Genomic DNA, 23589 nt, shown 5'->3' on the forward strand with positions numbered 1-23589 from the left:
TTAAAAAGTATTGACTTTTAGAGTGTGATTGATTAACATTTGTGTACTGAGCTTTTTTCTCTACCCCATAACATGCCTTATAGAACTTAAGCCATCTATTTCTGTACTGTAACAAGAATGTTCTTAGAATATGTTTACCTAATTTGAAGTACCAGCACTTCTTATTTGTGTTCATTTTTTTTTTTTTTTTGACAAGCAGAGTGGACAGTGAGAGAGAGAGACAGAGAGAAAGGTCTTCCTTTTCCATTAGTTCACCCTCCAATGGCCTCCGCGGCCAGCGCATCGCGCTTATCCGAAGGCAGGAGCCAGGTGCTTCTCCTGGTCTCCCATGGGGTGCAGGGCCCAAGCACTTGGGCCATCCTCCACTGCACTCCCTGGCCACAGCAGAGAGCTGGCCTGGAAGAGGGGCAACCGGGACAGAATCCAGCGCCCTGACCGGAACTAGAACCCGGTGTGCTGGCACCGCAAGACAGAGGACTAGCCTATTGAGCCACTGCTCCAGCCTGTGTTCATTTCAAACATGTTTTGTTTTGTTTGCCCTTTACTCTTCCACATGAAGTGTATTTTTTCTAGCTTTATTGAGGCATAATTGAAAGAAATAACCTATATGTATTCAGGTGTACCTCATGATAATTTTTAAAAGACATTTACTTATTTACTTGAAAGGCAGAATTTACAGGGAGGCGGCGGGGGGGGGGGGCTTCCATAGGCTGGAAGCAGGTATCACAGGCAGCAGCTTAATCCACGGTACTACAATGAGTGACTTTCTGACAGACTCCACAGACTGTTCTTTGGATAGCTATTTGACTGTCAACAAAGACAGCAGTTTTAGATACCAATACTTTAACAGGCTCCATGAAGGGCCGAAAGTGATCGCAGAGATAACTCCTGGTAGTCCCGAGGGCTGCCTGATTCCCAGCTGTTCTGCTGATGGAATTCCACATTTTCTTGATTTTGAAAATCAGCTGCAGGTCCTCACTATTCTGTAATCTGGTTCTGCTTTTCTGAGAGACAATACAATGAAGTAGAAAGAGCATGAGTGTCAGGATGCAACATTCCGGCCCGAATCTCTCACAGAAGGCCCCTTTACCTCCTCTGTGTCACCCTCTGTAGCAGGAATAGAAGACAACCGACTTTACAGCGCTGTTGAGAGGATGATAATATTCACAACGCTTGGCAGTGCCTGGCTGGAAACCAATACTCAACAAGTGTCTGGGGTTGTTATCTAGTCTATAAGTAATAATCTTCCTTTCCTGCAGCAGCAATGGCAAGTTTATTTCAGAAACTTTTCTCTGAACAATCAGAAGTTTCTTCTGTTTGGGGAGATAACACAGCTAATTTCCCAACATATTTCTGGATGGCACGGTTTCTGTCTTATTTCCAAAAGACACAGGAGGGGAGGAACTGAATCAGAGAGAAGCAAGTTGACGTCTTCCTGATTCCCAGGTGCTTGTTGTTTTGAGTGACAACAGATGTTGTTCCCTGACTCAGCAAATGTGCTGATAAAGCTCCTTCAAGAAACAGAACAAAATACAACAAAACTTTTCTGCTCTTTCTCGGCTAAGAAGCTATGACATATGTTATTTTTCTTCAAGCTTTCCTAGACTTTTAGTTCAAACTTTCTGCTGTTGCTGCTGTTGTTCATTAGCCCTTGTTGGTTGGCTTCCATCTTCATCACATTTTTGGCATGTATTAGATGGGACTGGGTAGGGTGGAAAGAATCTTTTTACTTACGATAGTATCCTGATACTTTATTTCTTAAAAGATGTAATTATTTACTTAAAACACAGAGTGACAGAGAGCAATATCTTCCATCTGCTGGTTCACTCCCCACGTTGCTGCAATAGCCAGGTCTGGGCCAGGCCAAAGCCAGGAGGCAGGAACTCCATCCTGGACTCCAACATGGGTGGAAGGGACCCAAGTACCTGGGCCATCCTCTGCTGCCCTCCCAGGTGCATTGGCAGGATGCTGGCATGGCAGCAGAGCAGCTGAAACTTGAACCAACATTCCAATATGGGATGCTGGTGTTGCAAGCAGTGGCTTATGCTGCTATACCACAATGCTTGCCCCTATGTGATAAGTAAAATATGAGAGATGTGAACCAATGATTTTCTATAAAAGAAAAAGAAAGAAGAAAGGTAGGTTACTTTTCCAGTCGCATAGCTCATAAGTGACAGGCAGGATATGCAGCTAAATTTCTCTGACTTCATGGTTCATGTTCTTCCAAGCATGCTATGCTTATTTTCAAATGCGGAAGATAAAACAAGCACATAACTTATTATAATTCAAATGGGCAGGAGTGACATAAGAACACGAGAGTAGTGTAAGCCCAGTGCTTCAGAGATCAGAACGGAGGAAAGATGTGTGCTGTGGACAGGGCAGACATGACTTCTGAGGGCTTGCTCTGAGATAGGTCTCTGCATGAAACACTCTAATTCGTGGAATAGCAGAGGGAAAATGAGAAATCCCAAGACCTCTTCTCAGAAGTAGGAAGAGACAAGTTTCAATGGAAAATACCACAGAGAGAAAGCTAGACAGGACAGGTCAGAGCCAGCTGAGGCAGGAACATAGAATTCAGTAAACAACTAGAAATGGTTTTTAACATGAAGTGACTTAATCTTGGTTGAATTTGGGAGAAAATCAACTTGACAACTGTGATGAAGTGGATAAACTGGGGGCAGAGAAAACAACAAATCTCTGGTGCTATTGATGTGGGAGAGGCAGTACGTCAAGGAGGGGTAATAAAGACTGGCAACCTCCAAGCCATGTGCACCACCCCAAACCCACCATCTTCTGTGCTAACTCAACAGGGCTGAAGACTATGCACACTCTTCATCATGCATCTAAGCCTCACTTTCCATCATGCTCCAGACAGCAGGTGTGCACTGTAGCCCCACCCCAAATCCAAATCTCTTTTGGATCTTCAATCAGACCCTGCTCTGGGCACCACCACCTACCCTGTAAAAAGATGCCCCTAGCTTGGGTGGAGGATAATTTTCTCTCCCTTCAGCTAGTCTGCTCTCATGCCTGAGAATACTATCTTCCTGCCTTTCAATAAATCATGCTCTTCTGTTCACCTCCACCTATGACTCCTGGTTCTATTCTTACACTCTGGAAGACAAGAACCTGAATTAAGTCTAGCTGGAGATCTCTCCCAGCCCAGCCAGTGCTCTCAATCCCCACAACATAACTTGGGGACCCCCCCAACAACACTACAGAGGATACACAGATGCATCAAACTTAGATTTAGTATATATCTTTAAGTCTGTTATTACATACCTTTTATATATTTACACAAATAACTTCAATAAAAGACACGATTTAATAAATGTCATCAAAATCTACACAATGCCATGGCAGCTGAAGGTTGAAGTAGAAAAAAACCTGCTTAGTTCGTCTAGAAGGGTAATTTATTGGGCAATCTTGGTCAACATGAAAATGTTAAAAAGCTGTCTGATTTCATGGAAAATATTAAACTCTGGGACATATAGACTTCTTTGAAATTTATATTTCAGCACATAGGTAGATATGTAGATCCAAGCAATTAGCTCCCTAGCCACCAACCAAGCAACTCCTTCCGAATACTGTGATGGGAGTGCTTCAAAAAAAGTTCATAGGGCAGGGGTGTTTGGTGCAGCAGTTAAAATGCTCAGGATGCCCGCATTCCACTTTGGAGAGCTCAGTGCAAGTCCTTGATTTCTGGTTGCTGATGTAACTTCCTGCTACTTCCCTGGGAGGAAGCTGGTGATGGTTCAAGAGGGAGGTCCAGAAGGAGTTCCTGGCTCTTGGCTTTGGCCTGCAGCCCTGGCTGTGGTGGGAATTTGGGAAGTAAACCAGCAGATGGAAGATCTTTATCTGTCTCTCTGTCTCTACCTTTCAAATAAAAGTAGGAGAAAAAAAGATCATGAAAAAATGGAATGAAAAGTTTACTTGGCAGAAAAATTTTGAAATCCTTGCGGTTTTTTCAGAATATGAATTTTCTGTGAACTTTTTGAAGACCCTTTCATACGTGTGGACTTCAAACATTTTTTTGCACCAAAATAGATCTCTTTTAATTCTATTTCCATTAATTTAAAAATATCCTCCTGCTTGAAGGCATTTTAAAAATATATAGAATTTAGGTATTCCAAAAGGCAAAGTTCAGAGCTTGATTTTTAAAATAAAAAGAACAAATTCACAGTAAGTTTTATTTTTAGAGTTACTGCTTTATCAACTAAGTCAAGATGAAACAGTAACTCATTAGAGGACAAGGGTTGTTTTTTTTTTCTTCTTAATTTCATTTATGTTAATGCATATGTGACTCACTGTCACCAAAGAGGAACCTTCTCGTTGAAACTTGTGCAGCTGCCCTGGAGTTAATCTCCACAGAAAATTTACTTATTTTTATGAAATGTTAATAATGTAAATGTTAGTTAATTGAATTCTGATTTTGATTGTAAATAAGTCAGATTTTATAAAAGTTGTTAAGTGGAGTTTTCTTTGCCAATATGAGATTTTTTTAAATGAGATGATCTATTTGTTATTTGAGAGGACACAAATTCAAAAACACTGACTCATTTGTAATGAAAAAGTCTGCGAAATTCTCAGCAAGTCAGTTGGAGCAGTGCAAATACCTGTCCTCAGTGGTCATGCGACATTGCAGAAAAGCAGGATTCCTGTCATTCTCAGTCGAAGCTTTTTAAGCTAGGAAATCCACCCGACAGAAGGGATAAGCATTCAAGTTCGTTTCAGTAAAAGCAAAACAGGAAGAACAGTAAGTAGCTAATCCTGATAAGGGAGGGGCCGGGAAGAGTAGCAGAAAAATCTAAGTTTCCAGATTGAAAGAACTTGTGAAGTCCCTGAGATGTGGGTAAATGTTGGCCAAATGGACTGAGGGTGGGGTAATTAAATTCTTCACTTTACCTGGAGACAGAGACAAACTTCTGGGGCATACATTAACGAACTGATTTATTTAGAAGGAAATACAATATTCCTAATGCAACGTAAGTGAAAGCCATTGTGTAACTGTTGAAGGGCAGGTGCTTAAGAGCAGGGAGAGGAACATATTCAATCAGTGGATCAGAAAGTTCTGGCTCCATTTGTCAGTCCCACCATTTAAGTGGTTAGCTACAGGAGAGTCTCAGGGAATGTGCCATTGCTGAAGGAGCTTCATTTGCATTGCAAGCACTCTCTTTTCCTTAGGTTGTGTAGTTCCTGGGAGGGTTGTATACCCTAGAGGGCTGATGGAGATGGAGGTTCAGAGAGGGTGAAGGAGTCTGGGGACATAAACCCCGGTGCCACTCCCTGGCACTGCCTGGAGACCCTGAGCAAGATGCTCAGCTCTCTGGGCCTCGATCTCCCCCTCTGCACAATGGGAGTAACAAGAGCTTACACATCTGTTGTAGATGGTAAAGGAGGGAAGTAAGGTGAAGTGCTGCCTCCTACCAATGTATGTTAAGCATGAAAAGTATCGAAGGGAAGATGCTTACGTAGAAAATGCATTTGAAAGAAGATTATTTTCTCAGGAAATGTCTTCATTCTGTCCTGTTCCTAAAGCATTTGAGGTATTCATTTTCACATATTCATTCCTAATTATTGATTTTTTTCTCCTCAAAGACACATTAAAGGAGAGAAAGGCAATTCTTGCATAAGCCAGCATTACCCTGCTAATTCTGTGCTCTAATGCAAAGGACTGGGTTTTTCCAAAGAGCACTTAAAAACAGGTGATGGTATCACACCCATGAGTGCACTCTGCCTGCGCCATGAGAAAGGAAGCTGATTTCTCCCATCCCTGCTCCCTGAGGAGGCTAAATTGCTCTCAAAGCCTTTTGTGCTATCATGTGAATGGCGGTAAGAGCAGCCTTGTCCCCTCCAGCGTCACAATCAGAACCAGAACAACACAAGGGAACGTAAAGCTGTGACGGCAGCTCAGTGCTCACAGGGTCCCTCCGAGGGAAGGAAGAGCGTGGCCCTGGCCCCAACTCTTGGAACTCACACCCCTCTTCTACCCTAGTCCTAGCTTTGCTACCTCACCTACTGGAAGACTCTGATCCTAGAAGCATAAATGTGGACTCAAGCATTTTGTGAGCCTGATTCTATTCATTCCTGAATAGCGCTGAATGAACTTTTTGCCTGAGAGGAAATAAAGCACTTAAAAATAAGTGAATAAATGAGTTCTCAGGCACCTTGGCTTAGAGATCTGCATTCATTCATTTATCCGTTCATTGAGCAAACATTGATGAGTGCCCAGTATGTGCAGCTGCTCTGCTAAGACTGTGGATATAGCACGACAGACATGAGTACCCTAGGAGCGAGATTTTGGCGTCAAGTAGTCTTGCAATAGTAAACCTCTAGCTCACACGAAATAATATGTTCTAGACTATAAAATGGAAAAAAAATACACAAGACAGAAGCTCTGTAGAATGAAACTTTAATACATCATACACTTGACCCTAACTGAATTTGCTGCCATTAGCAATTTCACTTGATATTCTTGGCATTTAAGTTAGACTTTTGGAAATGTGACTTGGATATCCTTGTCTATTCAGAGATGATGACTAAGGAAGTCCAAACTCATGACTCCTTTGTCTCTTAAACATGCCTTGGGGCAAAAAGAGGCTTTCAAAATCATTCCCTTAATCTCACAGTTCTGTTCATTAACATTTGTTATTTCTTCTTTTTAAAGTTTTATTTATTGGAGAGGCAGAGATTCTGAAATAGACAGAATTTCCATCTGCTGATTCAATCCCTAAAACCTGGCAAGGGCCAAACTCAATCCAATCTCTCACCTAGGTGGCAGGGGTCTAATTACTTGAGCCATTGCTGCTGCCCTCCAGGGTCCACAGGAGCTAGAAGCTTAAGTCAGGAGCTGGAACCAAGAATCAAACCCAGGTACCCCAATGTGGGCCACAGGCATCTTAGCCAGTAGATTAAAGGCCCACCTTTGTCTGATGTTTCTGATACGAGAATAGTGTTTCTACCAACAAATAAAAATGTTTAGAAAAATAGTTGATCCACAGGTCTCTCCTTGCCATCTTTTCTTACCTCCTAAATAGAGTCTGAAGTCCAGGTTAAATGACTTTGGTTTTGGAACAAAACAACTGTTTCCACCAGGAAACTATTAACATTATTAAATTATTCTTTCTCAGCTTATATTGCTGAAGGGAGCTCATATATTGTTGACAGATATCAGAGCTCTCCATGCTTTGAAATCTGATAAAATTATTGAATATATAAAATTTTGAAAATATGAATATGAAAAATTATCATATTATTAAACTAAATTCTTAAAAAGTCTCAAAACTCAGAGAACTGCCAGGGCAGGCATAAGATGCTATATTTACCACATTTGCACTCTGCTTTCTGGTGCTCAGATGGAGAATAGAAGGGGATGTTTTGAGGAAGTCCCCTGAGTACAATGTGATGCTCCGGAAAAGGCAATATCCCCCTCCCTATAGTCCTCCCCCAAGACTCAAAAGAAACCCTTGGAAAGTTGTTGCTCTCTGCCAGCAAATGATACGCATTTACCAGCTGGATTCCTGCCTGGCCCAGGAGCTGTGGACCTGCCCAGGAGGGTGTTCTAAGAGCCTGGGGGCGCGTAGCTGGGACAGACTGCATGGTATTGCATGGTGGCAGCTCAGGTACACAGGAGAAAGGACAATCTCCTCAAATTCTCAAATTCTTTGTCCTTGAGAGGTACAGAAGATGCAGTTTGAGGAACAGCCCTGACAAAGGTGGGAAGCAAAGAACCTACTCTTAGAAGAGAAAAAGGATTAGGTGCGATGAAAAAGAAATTTGTAAAAGATGAGCCTTGAAAGGTAACTTGACACCTGATTTTGCAAGGCCTTTCATGTAAGGGCAAGCAGATGCATACATGTCAGTAAATAACCGGAAACCACTGCATGTTCTTTGAGCTAAAAAAAAGTATAATCAGTGTTGTGTGTTGGGGAAATTAATATGAAAAGAATGTATGGACTGGATCAGAGCAGGGAAGGCAGGGGACAATATGTATGCATGGTGCTGAAGAAGATACTAAGACAAACCACCACTAGAAAATACCACTACACACCTAATTGAATGACTAAAGTTAAAAGAATACATACAGATAAAACCAGGCATGGGCAAGGTCTCAGCAACTGGTACTCCTATATATTCCTGTTCAGAGTGCAAAAATGGATCAGCTACTGTGAAATGTGGCTTGGAAGTTTCTTAGAAAGTATACACTACCCATATAACCCAATAATCCCATTCCTGTGTTAACTATGATAGAGAAATGAGAACATTTGTTAACACAAAAATTTGTATATGACTGCTCATAGAACTATTCATAATTTACCTTAACCTGGGAAACACCCAAAATGTCCTTTGGTTTATTCATTTACCAAATAGATGAACAAACTCTGATACTTGCATATCATGAGATACCACTTGGTAAAATAAGAAATCGAGGCAATGTGCTAAGTGAAAGAAGCCAGGCTCAAAATGTGGCATCCCATATGATTCCATTTATATTCTCAAAAGGAAAAACTATAGGAATGATAGGCAGATCAATAAGATTAGGTTTTGGATTGTGGCGAGGCAACCACAAGGGACATGAGGGAGCTTGGGGGAAGATGGAGCTGTTTTGTAGCCTGATGTGGCAGTGCTTATATGAATCTGTGTGTGTGTTTAAATCATAGAACTGAAGCCAGTGTTGTGGCACAGTTGGTTAAGCTGCAGTTTGTAATGCTGGCATCCCATATGAGTGCAGGCTCAAGTCCCAGCTGCTCTACTTCTGATTGAGCTCCCTGCTAATGTGCCTGGGAAAGCAGAAGAAGATGGCTCAAGTGCTTAGGACCCTGAATCCATGTAGGAGACCCAGAAGAGGCTCCTGGCTCCTGGTTTCAGCCTGTCCCAGCCCTGGCTGTTGTGGCCATTTGGGGTGTGAACTAGCAGATGGAAGATCTCTCTTTCTCTCCCTCTTTCTGTTACTCTGACTTTCAAATAAATAAATAAATATTTTTAAAAGTCAATTTTGCAGATAAATTTAAAATAACAATTAAAAAAGAAAGCCAAAATAACAAGCTGATAAGGAAAGTAAGATATTTTCCACTGTTTGAAATACCTGACACAACATATTAACATAAAGTCAATACTCTATGGGAGAAAAGAAAAGACAGACAGAATCTTAGATTGTGAGGGTCTCAGATTAATTCAGGGTTAGCAAATAGTCGGGTGGAAGATTATATTTCTGAGGATGGCAGAAACAATATGTGCAAGGCTTTTTTTTTTTTGGACAGGCAGAGTGGACAGTGAGAGAGAGAGACAGAGAGAAAGGTCTTCCTTTTGTCATTGGTTCACCCTCCAATGGCCGCTGCAGCCAGCGCGCTGCAGCCAGCGCGCTGCGGCCAGCGCGTCGCGCTGATCCAAAGCCAGGAGCCAGGTGCTTCTCCTGGTCTCCCACGCTGGTGCAGGCACCCAATCACTCAGGCCATCCTCCACTGCCCTCCCAGGCCACAGCAGAGAGCTGGACTGGAAGAGGAGCAACTGGGACTAGAACCCGGCACTTATATGTAATGCCAGTGCCACAGGCGGAGGATTAACCAAGTGAGCCATGGCACTGGCCCCAGCTCTCAACTTCTACACCAAACACCTGTCCTCTAATGGGAGTTTTTTGGAGGTGGGGCCTAGTGAAAGGTGATTAAGATCATTGACTATGTGTTCTTAGGTAGGATTAACATAGTTCTCACAAGACCCCAAGCCCTCTCTGGCTTCCATCTTATCATATGATCTCTCCCTCTTGCACACATTCCTGCCATTTTGATGCCATCTGACATGAAGTGATAGGGCCAGGGAATGAATTGATGGGACTGCCCAATTTCAGACTTTGATCTCCAAAAATGTAATCCAACTGAACTTTTTTCTTCATAAAGAACCTAGCCTGAGGCCCTTCAGTATAGTAATCTAAAATGAACTAACACAAGGTCTATGCCCCATCACACATTGTGACCGCTGAGACTAAGAGCATGGTGAAAGCTACACTGTGTGATCACTGAGGCTAAGTCATAAAAACACTATGCACTTCCTTCTTATTCTCTTAGAACACTTGCTCCTGGAGCCCAGGCTTATAGTGTGATGAATTCTAAACAAACCATGGACATTCTTATGGGAAGAGGAACTGAGATATTGGCCCCTACACCTGCTAATCTTCCAGTCATTAGCCAGCATTAACTGGCTTGCCATGTATGAGAACATCTTGAGAAATGGAGTCAATTTAGCCAGCGCTGCGTGTGTGGAGTAGAGAACACTGTCAGCCAGGATCTACCCAAGTTGGATATTTTGGGGTAGGTTGGACAGAGGAAGAGATAAGTAATATATTTTTACTCATCAACAAATCAGCATGCCCTGCTAGAATGTGGTATTCAGAAGTATTGTTCTCTTAAAGATTTATTTATTAATTTGAAAGGAAGAGTGACAGAGAGGGAGACACACACACACACACACAGAGCAAGAGTGAGAGCAAGGGGGGGGGGGGTCTTCCATCTGCTGTTTCACTCTCCAAATGGCTAAAACAGCCAGGTGTGGGCCAGGCCAAAGCCAGGAGGCAGGAACTGCATTCTATTCTCCCACATGGGTTTCAGGGACTCATGTACGTAGGTCATCTTCCAGTGCCTTCCCAGGCACATTAGCAGGGAGCTGGATCAGAAGCAGAACAGCTGTATCTCAAACTGGCCCCCGGGTATGGGCTTAACATGCTGCACCACAACGCTGGCCCTTCAGAAGAATTCTTGGACTAAGATGAGGTTTAGGAGAAAAGAGTGAGTGATTAGCAAAGTAATCTGTTGGACATAGTACCAAGTGATGGCACCAGTGCCATCCATTTTGCCAATCATATTAGAATACAGGACTCTTACTTTGTATAATTGGGTAAGACAGAGTGCAGGCGGGTAGTGATCTGCTGAAAATCAACAGCTTTAAATAAGGTCTTTTGACACACAGTTTAGTTTTCTTTTCACTTTTCAATGTCCCTTCCCAGTAACAGATTCCAGGCACCTGAATCACAAGACATAAAGCAGCAAATATAGGCCTGGGTGATTCTCCTTCCTGCTTCTATGCCTGTGATACCTTAAAAAAAAAAAGATTTGTTTGTTAGAAACTCAGAGTTACAGAGAGAGGGAGGGAGGAGAGAGAGATCTTCCATCTACTAGTACACACTCCAAGTGGCTGCAATGGTGGGGGCTAGGACTGGCCAAAGTCAGGAGCCAGGAGCTTCATCATCCAGGTCTCTTGGGTGGTGGCAGGGGCCCAAGCACTTAGGCTATCCTCCACCACCCTTCCAGGCACATCAACATGGAGCTGAATGAATCAAGTGGAGCAGTTGGGACACAAACCGGCTGCCCACATGGGATGCCAGCGTCACAGGCAGCTGCTTAACCCACTGTGTCACAACACTAGCCCAATAGATATATTTTGCTAAGGACAACACTCTTCTAAGGTCATGGGAATGCTTGTGGAGGACAGATTCCATATTGACATGGTTCATGAGAACCTGAGGAGAAAGATTCTAGACCTATAACTGGTGTGTATCAGGAGTGCCAGAGAGTTCAGCAAAGCTGGGCTCAAAATGTAAGTTGTATATGCAAGCTGATCCAGAAACGCATCGTGCATGAGCAAGTGGGAAGGCTGCAGACATGACTGCTTTGTGTCATGGATGTCTCCTTGCAACAACACCGACTTCTTATGGAGTCTACTAAGGAACTGCTTCTCACAACACTGTTGCAGATTGTATCACACAATTTCCATTTAGCATTTTTTAACTTATTTTGTTGTAGCTGGAACATACTACTTTAGTTACAGTGTTGTGGAAATATAACTTGGCCTCATCCAGAACATTATGCAATTGGAATGCATACAACATATTAGGACAGTACTGATAAAACAGTACACTTTGATCCTTCTACTCTTCAGAGAGCACTTGGCATTGTCTAATGCAAGGTAGGTTCAGAAAAAAAGCAGGGCACTTCTAGGGTATGATTTAAAGGTAGGGGTACAAGCCTATGGTACTCTGGAGCCTAGGGTGGCTCACTGAGAACAGGATTCAGATTCATCCAGTAGAGAAGCTGAGAATAGAGCTTGGTCACAGGGAAGGAAAATACCATGCATGAGCAACTGTGAACTCCCCCTAAAACAATAATGGTTTTTCCCTCTCCTACCGTTCTGAGGAGATAAAGGAGGTGGGATTAGGTATGAAAGTTATTTATGTAAAACAAGTGGCCCAGTGCATTGACTCATTTATTGGTTCACTGAGTACCTAGTGCTACAAAGTATTCTGTTAATACCACAGAAGATACAAAGATAAAATAGATATAGATTCTGGATTTTTTTTTTTTTTTTTTTTGACAGGCAGAGTAGACAGAGAGAGAGACAGAGAGAAAGGTCTTCCTTTGCTGTTGGTTCACCCTTCAATGGCTACCACGGCTGGTGCGCTGTGGCCGGTGCACCGCGCTGATCCGAAGGCAGGAGCCAGGTACTTCTCCTGGTCTCCCATGGGGTGCAGGGCCCATACTTGGGCCATCATCCACTGTACTCCCTGGCCCAGCGCCCCAACCGGGACTAGAACCCGGTATGCTGGCACCGCAAGGCGGAGGATTAGCCTAGTGAGCCGTGGCGCTGGCCCAGATTCTGTTTTCAAAGCAGGAACCCCACCAACCTCCCTTAACACAGTAGGATTTGAGAACATGGGCCTAATGGGTTAGAAACCTAAATATTGGGCAGAAACACCCAAACAGGGGCTCACTGGGCTTAATCATCAGAAGTGGGACATATCACTACAACTACCTCCACAAACAGCAGATATCAAAACTGTTAACAATCTCTCTCTTGATATCATTATTATTGGAAAATTTGTGAATTGCTAAATCATTTAGGCACATTACTGTACTGTTAGGAAACTGTCCCTAGTAGTGAAATTCCTTTCATCAGCTCCACTTTCAGATTGGCAGTATAGGCTTGTCCTCAACAAGTGTTCTTTTCAGAGAGAGATGCAGCAGATGTAGCAAAACAGAAACATGATATTCTTGGAAGTGCATTAGTTTGGATAGTATCTAAACTTTCCTCTCTTGTTCTGGGATTTTATTCTTCTAATAATTTCTCTGCCCATTTTAAATTTTCAGGCAGGTTGATATAATTTATTCTCAAGTCATCATAAATCAGTAAATTCTTGTTTCTTAGGCTGTGCATTTTGTGTTTAGAGCTGTTGATTTCTATTTCCCCTAATCTTTTTCTGGCTTAGAATATCTCAGTGCTTCCCACTGGGTTTTTCTAAATACAAGCAACTTGTTTTTCAACATGTAATCTGAACCCAACCACCTCTCAAAACCCTACAATATCTGGTAAGTGCCAGTGTATGGGAACACAGCAGAAAAGAAACAGAGGAAATAAAATGGGTTTTGGGAGGCTGGCGCTGTAATTAGTAGGTTAAGCCCCCACCTGCAGTGCCAGCATTCCCATATGGGCACCAGTTCGTGTTCCAGCTGCTTCTCTTCTGAACCAGCTCTCTGCTATGGCCCGGGAAAGCAGTGGAAGATGGCCCAAGTGCTTGGGCCCCAGCATCCACATGGGAGACCCAGAAGAAGCTCCTGGCTCTTGACTCCTGGCTTTGGATTGGCCCAACTCCAGACATCATGGCCATTTGGAGAGTGAACCAGTGGATGAAAGAACTCTCAACTTCTCTCTCTGCCTCTGCCTCTCTGTAACTCTGCTTTTCAAATAAATTAATTAAAAAAAATCCTAAAATAGGTTTTGGAGGTGATCCAATCAGATGTCATGTGAGACTCTGCTATACCCCGTGTAACTTAATCTTACTCAGCTTCAGTTTACTTACCTGTGAACTGGGGACAAAATGCACAACTGGCAGTTATTGTGAATATCAAGCACAACATTTGAAAGCAGAAAGCAAAGCAACTATGTAATAGGTACTCCTTAAACACCAATTTCCCTTTGCTTCCAAGAGGGCTTTTACCTAGGATGATAAAATTTATCCTAGAGGATAAAATTCAGGATTCAGGATAAAAATCGCTTAAACATGTAAGCAGTTGCAGATGCAAAGGAATCGGGCCCCAAGCGACTCTGCTGACACTCTGACATACACAGAAGATCTGGCATTTCCCCTTTTTCTTTCTCACAGAAAGCAAGCACCCAGCATTAGGGAAAATAAAAATCTGGATAAAAAACAGACACAATTTCATCATCCTAGTACCACGAGCGTTTCATTTTTGTCACGGTCTGTCTTTTCGGTAAGACGGTCACATTCTTTCCACAGTTGCAATCAGAGTGCGTGTACTTTGGCATCATCTCTGGTAAGGTACGGCTAGATTTATTCCAGGTGATAGTGGGAAGCAGTTAACGAAGAAGGAGTGGAGAGCTGCGGGGGTGGCAGGTTCACTTCTAATACTGTTCAAACCTTTCTCCGGCACAGAAACTCCGCAGAGAACTCCCGTGCAGTAGAGTTACCCAGGGCTGTTTCTTTAAATCGTTTGACGTCAGAGAAGGACTGCTATAGCAACCGTCTGTCAAACTGGAATTAACTCAAAAGGAAGAGGGGGGTGGGGAGAGGAAAAATGCTCCCAGGCGGTTCTGACTTCAGAGGAAGCAAATTGGATAGATGCATTTATTTTATGACATTTTAAACATAAAAGACCTCCAGAGAGATGTGGGAAAAGTGGATTGAGATGTATGTGGTGTTTAATTCATGCAGAGAAGAGAGACTTGGCAGGGTCATCTGGAAGGCCTTCCAGTTTCATGAGAGGCAGTAGTGTAACAATGACTCCCAAGTGTTGGGCATTTACTGGGAGGCGGGCTCCGGGCGAACCCGACTTCACGTTTTTGGCACCTTCAATGAGGCAGGTGTCACTCCCTATTTGTCGATGACGGCATCTGGGCCCCGAGACGGTCACACTAGCGATGTGAGAGCCGGTTCTGGCCTGTAGTTCACTTTCGTGCGCGTGGAAAGGCAGCATGTCGGTCCTAGCGGGACGGTGGGGGCCCCAGCTCGACCCTACGCTCCTGCCCACGAGCACACCGACGTCTGCGCGGTGCCGGGAAGGAAAGCGGCCCCACCGCTTCGACGGGCGCCGCACCGACAAGAAAACGAAACTGCCCGGGAATTAAAAAGTCCTTCTTCTCTTTCTAGCAGGAAACGAGAGAGAAAATAGGAAGCAGAAGCTGCGCGCGGCGCCCGCTCCCTGCGGCCCCCCGCCCCCTGCCCGGGCCGCGCGCTCCAGGGCATGCGCAGGCTCGCGGCGCGTCCCCGCCGGGCCCGCGCGCCTCGTGCCTCGCGCCTAGAGCCTCGCGCCTCGCGCCACGTCCCCGCCCCGGCCCCGGCGCGCCGCGGAGTTGGCTGCCCGGCTGGCGGACCTGGGTGTGGCCTGCAGTGCTGAGATCGGCGGTGCGCTGCGCTCTGCACGCCGGCTCCTTGCTCGAGGGGCGGCTGAACGCCGGGAGGACCCACGCAGCCTCAGGTGACGCGGATCCGAGCTCCCTCCAGGTGGGCGGCGAGCGCGCCCCGTGAGGGGATCCCAGGCTGCCCAAGGGGGCGTGGGGGGCGCCGTGGGGCTGCCTCGGCGCAACCTGGCCCAGGTGGGCTCGGGGACGGAGGCTCCGGGGACCGGCGCTGCCCTGGAGGGACGGGACGGGCGCGCCTCGGCGGCGCTCTGCTGCGGCGCCGGGACCGGCCCTCGAGGGGTCGCGGTCTCGGGCACTTCCTGGGCGGCTGGGACGCTCGCTCCGGGGAGCCAGGGCGCTGGCTGCCGTCGGAGTCCTCCAGACCCCGGGTTCGTCTCCACGACTCATAGGCCTCCCCCTTGGAGGGACCCGGTTCGAGCTCCTGCTAGCCCCGAAAATAGCGGTTATTCGGGGCCGCCCGGGAGAGGTGCTGGGCGCAGAGCGCCGGGAACGCGCTGAAAAGTTCTCCAGTGAGTGCGAAAACGGGTCCAGCGGTTTCTCGTCTGATGCCCAGCGGTGAGGGTTGGGTGGAATTAATGGGTTAGTTGTATTTGCAAGTTCACGAGGGGAGAAAGTGTCTTTTGTCTCTACAGTCTGCTTCAAAACGCAAATGGTCGCCTTATCCTTTGATGTTTATTGCTATTCGGTGAGGAAAGATTGAGTTTCCAGAAGTTTAAGACCAGGCTCTCATTGTCGATGCGAGCAGAAAGAAAGGCTTTGTGATTGTTGCCTCTCCTGCCTCCTCTCCCACTCCTTCCCCCTCTCGTTCCGTAAAGGGCGAGGGTGTATTTTTCTCCTCCCCAGTCGCTGGGCGTGTGCAGCAGCACCCTGCCGGGCAGTTTTCTTAAGACCTTGGAAACGTAATCGCGGATGCGAACTTTTTATCGTCAGTGCTTCTCAGTGGTGGTGACCTTTAAGTACGTCTCCGGGGAGGGAGACCAAGCTCATGAGGCTTAGGGTTCAAGATGCGGGGATGCCGTTTCTAGTTGGCAGGGAAGCCAGGGACTGTGTCCATTTAAAATTGTGTGCTGGGAGTCTCTGCCACAGCACTTCTCCCCACTCTTACTGTGTGGGGCTTTCTGTTGATCCCTGATGCGAGGCTGGAAGTCGATGGAGTAGTTCAGTGTTTGGTTCTAGATCACCTTCAGATTTGCGTTTTGTTGTGTTTTGTAGACAAATTTGAAACTGAAATAGAAACTTTAAACATACCGTCTTATTGAACGTTGGCAACCTTTTTGTGTATGCACTTGAACAAAATTCCAAAACGCTAGCCATACACTTGGATTTCCCCTTCTGTGAGCCTGCAGACATTATTTAGGACATTATTCCAAGTCATTGGTCTCTGGTAACCTGTAAGGTTTGTTTCTTTCACATCATTGACGCTAAAGTATGTCAGCACATATTTTTACACTTTAAAAATAGACTCCGGGGCAATTTCAGAATTGAGAATTGGAACGAAGTGTTGGGCGTTTTTCTGCCCTTTACCAGATAACCGCCTGAGATGATGGGATTCCTCTGATTTCTTTCAGGTGTGTCACTGAAGTCAGCTGCCTGTGTTGTGCTTTACCTGGCTAATTTAATCTGTGTTTATTATGTGAGTTGTTTAGTTTTAAAGATGTATTTATTTGAAAGGCAGAGTTGTGGAGAGAAGAGAGGTGGGTGGGAGGGAGGGAGGGAGAAAGAAAGATCTTCTGTCTACTGGTTCACTACCAAATGCCTGCAATGGTTGCGGCTGTGCCAGGCTGAACCCATGGACTCCATAGAAGTCTCCCACATGGTTGACAGGGGCCCAAGCACCTGGGCCATCTTCTGCTGCTTTCTCAGGCACAGAAGCAGAGAGCTGGGTTCTGGAAGTAAAGCTCTGGTACTCATATGGGACATCAGCATCACAGGCACCAGCTTAACCCACTGCACCACAGTGCTGGCCCCAGGAATTATTTTTTAAGTGTCTGTCTTGAGCCAGAAGCAATGCTATACATTATTCTATTTCTATTTCTTAGTAACCTGACAGAGGAGGCATTTTCCACTTCTACGGGTAAGGACAAAAGATGACACAAGATGTGAAGTAACTTAACTAGGACTCAAGGCATGACCTCTCTGTCTGTGAAATCCAAGTTCTTTCCTCTGTGCCACATTAACTTAACGTCAGGGCATGAGGAGTAACCCGCAGTTACTCACCAGCTTATGTGTAAGATTTCCACGATGTGCCAGAGACTTGTGTGTGCTTTCCCGACACGATCAGTGCTGTCATTCTGTGTTATTGTACACATCCTCACATCAGCCCTGGTCCTCTCCCTCACCTGGTTAAATGTCTCCTTCAAAATTCACATCACTGTCTTGCCAGGGCAGAACTTGTCCTGTTGACACTAGTAGGTAGTGGACTGACTGACTCTCCCAGAAGAGCCTCCGTTTAAGGTGCGTTTTCTGGAGGCAGATGTAACTCATTTGGAAGGTTACAGACAGGATAACGGTCTACTTTGTGGTACAGGAACCCTTTGATATTCCTACTAATTCCTAATATGTATTTTCTAATTTTTATTTATTTGAAAGGCAGAAAGAGATCTCCCATTCACTTTCTACTTCCCTAGATAACTGCAATAACCAAGACTGGGCCAGGCCAGAGCCAGAAGCTAACAACTCAGTGTATGTCTTTCATGTATGAGGCAGGGACCCAGGGGTTTGAGCCATCACCTGCTGCCTCTCCCTAGGAGTTCATTAGCAGGAAGCTGGAGTCTGGAGCCAAAACTTGAATCCTGCCACTCTGATATGGAATGTGGGCATCCCAAGCAGCAACTTAACTGCTACACCAAATGCCTCCCCCTAGAAGATATTTTTTTTTAAGGTTTTGTTTATTTGAGAAGTAGAGTTACAGAGAGAGGGAGAGACAGAGTTCTTCCACCCACTGGTTCATTCCCTAAAGGGCCGAAATGGCCAAAGCTGGGCTGATCCGAAACCAGGAGCCAAGAGCTTCTTCCAGGTCTCCCATGTGGGTACAGGGCCTGAGCAGTTGGACCATCTTTTACTGCTTTCCCAGACCACAGCAGAAAGCTGGATCAGAAGAGGAGCAGCTGGGGGTTGGCGCTATGGCATAGCAGGTAAAGCTGCAGCCTACAGTGCTGGCATCCCATATGGGCATCAGTTTGAGTATCAGCTGCTCCACTTCCAATCCAACTCTCTGCTAATGTGCCTGGGAAAGCAGTGGAAGATGGTCCAAGTGCTTGGGCCCCTGCCTGCACATGGGAGACCTGGAAGAAGCTCCTGGCTTCAGATCAGCCCAGCTTCAGCTATTGCTGCCATTTGGGGAGTGAACCAGACGATGAAAGACTGTCTCTCTCTCTCTCTCTGCCTCTACCTCCCTCTCTCTAACTCTGCCTTTCAAATAAATAAATAAATAAATCAAAAAAGAAAAAGAGGAGGAGCAGCCAGGATTTGCACCAGCACCCATATGGGATGCCAGCACTGCAGGTGGAGACTTAGCCTACTATGCCACAGCACTGACACCCCCCCGAAGATATTTTGATCAATAATTTCCCCCACAATTGTCCCCTTTGTCCCTAATTTTCAATTTGTCACTTTCTGTGGAATCATTTACACTATTATACAATTATACAAACATTGTATCTTCCATCTTAATATGAAATTTTTTCTTGATCTAGTGTTTTATTTCAGTGACTGCCTCATTTCTGTGTTTCACTCTAAGAAAGCTTAATTTTTGACAGAATAAAAATAAATTAAGGAGGGATAACTAGAAACTAATAATTACCTGGTGGGAATTGAATAAAGTGAGATAGCAGAAGGAATGATGTTGCTTTGAATATATCTTTTTATATAGTTTTGAGTTTTGGAAACTTATCTTTCATATGCTAAAATATAAAGTTAACAAGATTGGGGAGAAGCTTAACAGTTGAATACAAATAACAACAAATGTCTGTATTTTCAATGAATAACATAAATTTCCAAAAGAAAATAAAAATTAAAGTAAGTTTTGAACAGAGCATTTTTTTGTTAAGATTTATTTATTTGAATGACAGAGTTACAGAGAGAGGTAGAGACAGAGAGAAAGGTCTTCCATCGCTGGTTCATTCCTCAGATGGCCGCAACAGCCATCTTCTACTTTCCCAGGCCATAGCAGAGAGCTGGATCAGAATAGGAGCAGCTGGGACTAGAACCGGCACCCATATGGGATGCTGGTGCTTCAGGCCAGGGCTTTAACCTGCTGCGCCACAGTACCGGCTCCAAGCAGAGCACTTTGATGGTATGCCCTTAATGTAGAGAGAAAAAGAACTAAAAAAATAATAATAATAAAAATAAAAACTTGAACTCTGTAGTAGGCTCTTGTAAATGTGTAGAAATTCTGAAACTATTTTATGTGTATTGCACCATTTAGTGAATGAGAAAGTTCACTATCTTGAGAGCTAGAATTTTTACTTTGGGAGGAAGAGAAATAAAAAGATAAGGGATTGCTATTGTGATACAGCAGGTTAAGCCATAGCTTAAGATACCAGCATTCCATATCAGAATACTAGTTTCAATTCCTGGCTCCTTTACTTCCAATCCAGTTTCCTGCTAACAAGCCTGGGAAACCAGAGAAGCTGACCCAGGTATTTGGACTCCTGCCACCCATGTAGGAGACCCTGATGGAGTTCCTGGCTCCTGGCTTAAGCCTGGCCCAGCCCTGGGCTGTTGTGGTCATTTGTGGAGTGACTCACTAGATGGAAGATATCTCTCTTTGTCTCTCTGTTGTCCCTCCTTTTTTTTTTTTTTAAGGTTTATTTTATTTATTTGAAAGAGTTACAAAGAGAGGTAGAGAAAGAGAGACAAAGGTCTTTCATCCACTGGTTCACTCCCCAAATGGCTGCAATGGCCAGAGCTGAGCCTATCTTAAGCCAGGAGCTTCTTCTAGATCTCCCACGTGGGTGCAGGGGCCCAGGGACTTGGGCCATCCTCTGCTGCTTTCCTAGGCAAACTAACAGGTAGCTGGATCAGAAGTAGAGCAGCTGGGACTCAAATTGGCACCCATATGGGATGCTGGTGCAGCAGCTGGGGCTTTAACCCACTGCACTAGAGTGCCAGCCCCTGCCCTGCCTTTTAAACAAATAAATCTTTTTAAAAATATATAGTGGCTGGGCCGGCGCCGCGGCTCACTAGGCTAATCCTCCGCCTTGTGGCGCCGGCACACCGGGTTCTAGTCCTGGTTGGGGCACCGGATTCTGTCCCGGTTGCCCCTCTTCCAGGCCTGCTCTCTGCTGTGGCCAGGGAGTGCAGTGGAGGATGGCCCAAGTGCTTGGGCCCTGCACCCCATGGGAGACCAGGAGAAGCACCTGGCTCCTGCCATCGGATCAGCGCGGTGCGCCGGCCGCAGCGCGCCGGCCACGGCGGCCATTGGAGGGTGAACCAACGGCAAAGGAAGACCTTTCTCTCTGTCTCTCTCTCTCTCACTGTCCACTCTGCCTGTCAAAATATATATATATATGTATATATATATATATATAGTGGCCAGTGTTGTGGTGCAGTGGGTTAAGCTGCCACCTGTAATGTTGGCATCATATTTTGGAGCTCCGGTTTGAGTCCCGGCTGCTCCACTTCTATCTGTCTTTCTGGCCTGGGAAAGCAGCAGAAGATGGCCCAAGTACTCAGGCCCCTGCACCCACATAGAAACATGGATGGAATCCCTAGCTCCTGGCTTTAACCTGACCCAGTCCTGACCATTGAAGGAAGGCATTTGGGAGGTATACTAATGGAGAGGAGCTCGCTCTCTCTTTTCCTCTATCTCTGTGCTTCCCAAATAAATAAATACAACTTTAAAAAACATGGACCTGAAGAAGGCAATGAAGAACTCATTTTTGAAAAAGCTTTGTTTATTTACTGTTATTTATTTAAAAAGCAGAGCGACAAAGACAGAGATGGTTCCATCCACTGATTGATTCATTCACCAAGTGTCCCCAGTAGCTGGGTCTGGACTAGGCCAAAGCCAGGAGCCTGGAACTCCATGTGGGTCTCCCATGTGAATAGTGACCCAAGTACTCGAGCCATCACTGGCTGCCTCCCAGGTGTCCATTATCAGGAAACTGGATCTAGCAGGAACTCAAACCCAGGCAACTCTGATACGGAATCTGACATCCTAAGTGGCGTCTTAACTATTTCTCCTGAAGAACTTTTTGTTGTTGGATTGGAATTAAGTGTCAATATGAACTCATGATTAAAATATATATTCATGTATGAATATTTCCTAGCTCTGTCTGATGAAAGGGCTTGGAAGCAATGACATCCAAGTAACTGAACACCACTAATGCCCATGAGTCAACTGCTGATTTCCGAGCTGGGGCAGGGAAAGTATAAGATGAGCCTTGGACATCTTGAATGTCAAAGTAAGGAAGTGTTCAAAAAGCTGATGGCATATCAGGACATAGGAGCTAGCTTGAGGGTGTTCCTGAGGGCTAAATCTGGGAAAAGTGGAGCATCCAAATGGATAATGATAGTAATGGATTATAACCCATTGAATAAAATAAGGAGAAGGTTCTTCCTAGTAGAAAGCCATTTAAAAAAATGCAGAAGGAACAAAAAGTCTGGAGTTTGCAGCTGTCATCGTAATATTAATTCAGGTGAGTGTTACACAGTTTCAGATGATCTCTCTGAAGTCGTGACCGGGGGAAGCAGTATTTCACGGTAGGGAAACCTGGCACACATCATCTTAACCAAGTGAGCGATCAAAGTTAGCATCACCAGCACGTCCCTCTTGATGTGCTCCAACTGGAACTTCATTATTTTTCTGTGGTATTTCTAAAGTGCATAACCAAAATCTAATTACCAGGAAACAATGAGGGAACCATAATTGAAAAATCATTCTCCCAAAGTAACTGGCTGTGCTATTCAAATATGTCAGTGTTGTGAAAGACAAAGGCTGGAGAACAGTTCCTGATCAAAGTGAACTCAAGAGACAGGACAGTGCTACATGGGATATTGACAGAATTTGAAAGTATACTGAATTATTAAATAATAGTATTATATCAGTGTTAAATTTCCTTAACTTGATAATTTTACTGGGGTTACCTAACAGAGTGCCTTTGTTCTTAGAAGATAAAACAGTGAGGCCGGCGCCGGGGCTCACTAGGCTAATCCTCCACCTGCAGCGCCGGCACACCAGATTCTAGTCCGGTCGGGGCGCCGGATTCTGTCCCGGTTGCTCCTCTTCCTGTCCAGCTCTCTCATGAGGCCTGGGAGTGCAGTGGAGGATGGCCCAAGTGCTTGGGCCCTGCACCCCATGGGAGACCAGGAAAAGCACCTGGCTCCTGCCTTCAGATCAGTGCGGTGCACCGCCGGCAGCAGCGGCCATTGGAGGGTGAACCAACGGCAAAAGAAAGACCTTTCTCTCTGTCTCTCTCTTTGTCCACTCTGCCTGGCCAAAAAAAAAAAAAAAACAAAAAAACAAAAAACCAAAAAAAAAAACCAGTGAATTATTTAAGAGTAAAGGGTCAAAACGTCCTCAGCTTTTTCTTAAATGGATAGGTAGTAGTGATAATTATGAAAATAGAGACTGATAAAGTAAATGTGGTACATGTTAATAATTGGTAAGTCTAGGTGGAAGGTAGGAAGGTATGAGGGTGATCACAATACTACTTTTTTCAAGTTATGTTTAACATTAGAAAAATATTTGGGGCCAGTGCTGTGGCATAGAGGGTAAAGCTGCTGCCTGCAGTGCCAGCATCCCATATGGGTGCCAGTTCAAGTCCCAGCTGCTCCACATCTGATCCAGCTCTCTGCTGTGGCCTGGGAAAGCAGCAGAAGATGGCTCAAGTCCTTGGGCCCCTGCACCTGCATGGGAGACCTGGAAGAAGCTGCTGGCTCCTGGCTTCAGATCGGCTCAGCTCAAGCCACTGTGGCCATTTGGGGAGTGGACCAGTGGATGGAAGACCCCTCTCTCTCTCTACCTCTCCTTCCCTCTTTGTGTAACTCTGAATTACAAATAAATAAATAAATAAATCTTTAAAAAAAGCTATTTGAAAAGCAGAGTTAGAGACAGCGGGGGGTGGGAGGGAGACAGAGATCTCTTTTATCTGCTGGTTCACTCCTCAGATGACAACAGCTAGGGGTGGGCCAGGCTGAAACAAGGAGCCTGGAACTCCATCTGGT

At 45.0% G+C, this 23589-nt stretch overlaps 1 protein-coding gene and 1 pseudogene across 10 annotated transcripts in view; one reads left to right on the plus strand and one right to left on the minus strand.

Moving 5' to 3' along the window:
- The window catches only part of LOC100346731 (ribosome biogenesis protein NSA2 homolog), a 92039-nt pseudogene extending 77064 nt beyond the window's left edge, over positions 1 to 14975 (minus strand).
- Positions 14976 to 15254: 279 nt separating this feature from the next.
- Positions 15255 to 23589, plus strand: part of GNB4 (G protein subunit beta 4) — a 79272-nt gene continuing 70937 nt past the window's right edge. For 2 of the 10 annotated variants that reach the window (XM_089332138.1, XM_051859159.3), the window contains exon 1: positions 15368 to 15502. Coding sequence is in view for 1 of the 10 variants with exons in the window: in XM_089332136.1 (XP_089188262.1) it covers positions 15966 to 15975 (10 nt within the window). In the remaining 9 variants the exon portion in view is untranslated. Of the gene's footprint in view, positions 15503 to 15702; positions 15976 to 16988; positions 17054 to 23589 lie in introns of those variants that run through there. The other 8 variants (XM_070072482.2, XM_002716441.6, XM_051859162.3 and 5 more) reach the window with 8 other exon arrangements.

This window comes from Oryctolagus cuniculus, chromosome 4 (assembly GCF_051225735.1).
Source record: "Oryctolagus cuniculus isolate XC-2025 breed Fujian yellow rabbit chromosome 4, ASM5122573v1, whole genome shotgun sequence".
Lineage (NCBI taxonomy): Eukaryota > Metazoa > Chordata > Mammalia > Lagomorpha > Leporidae > Oryctolagus > Oryctolagus cuniculus.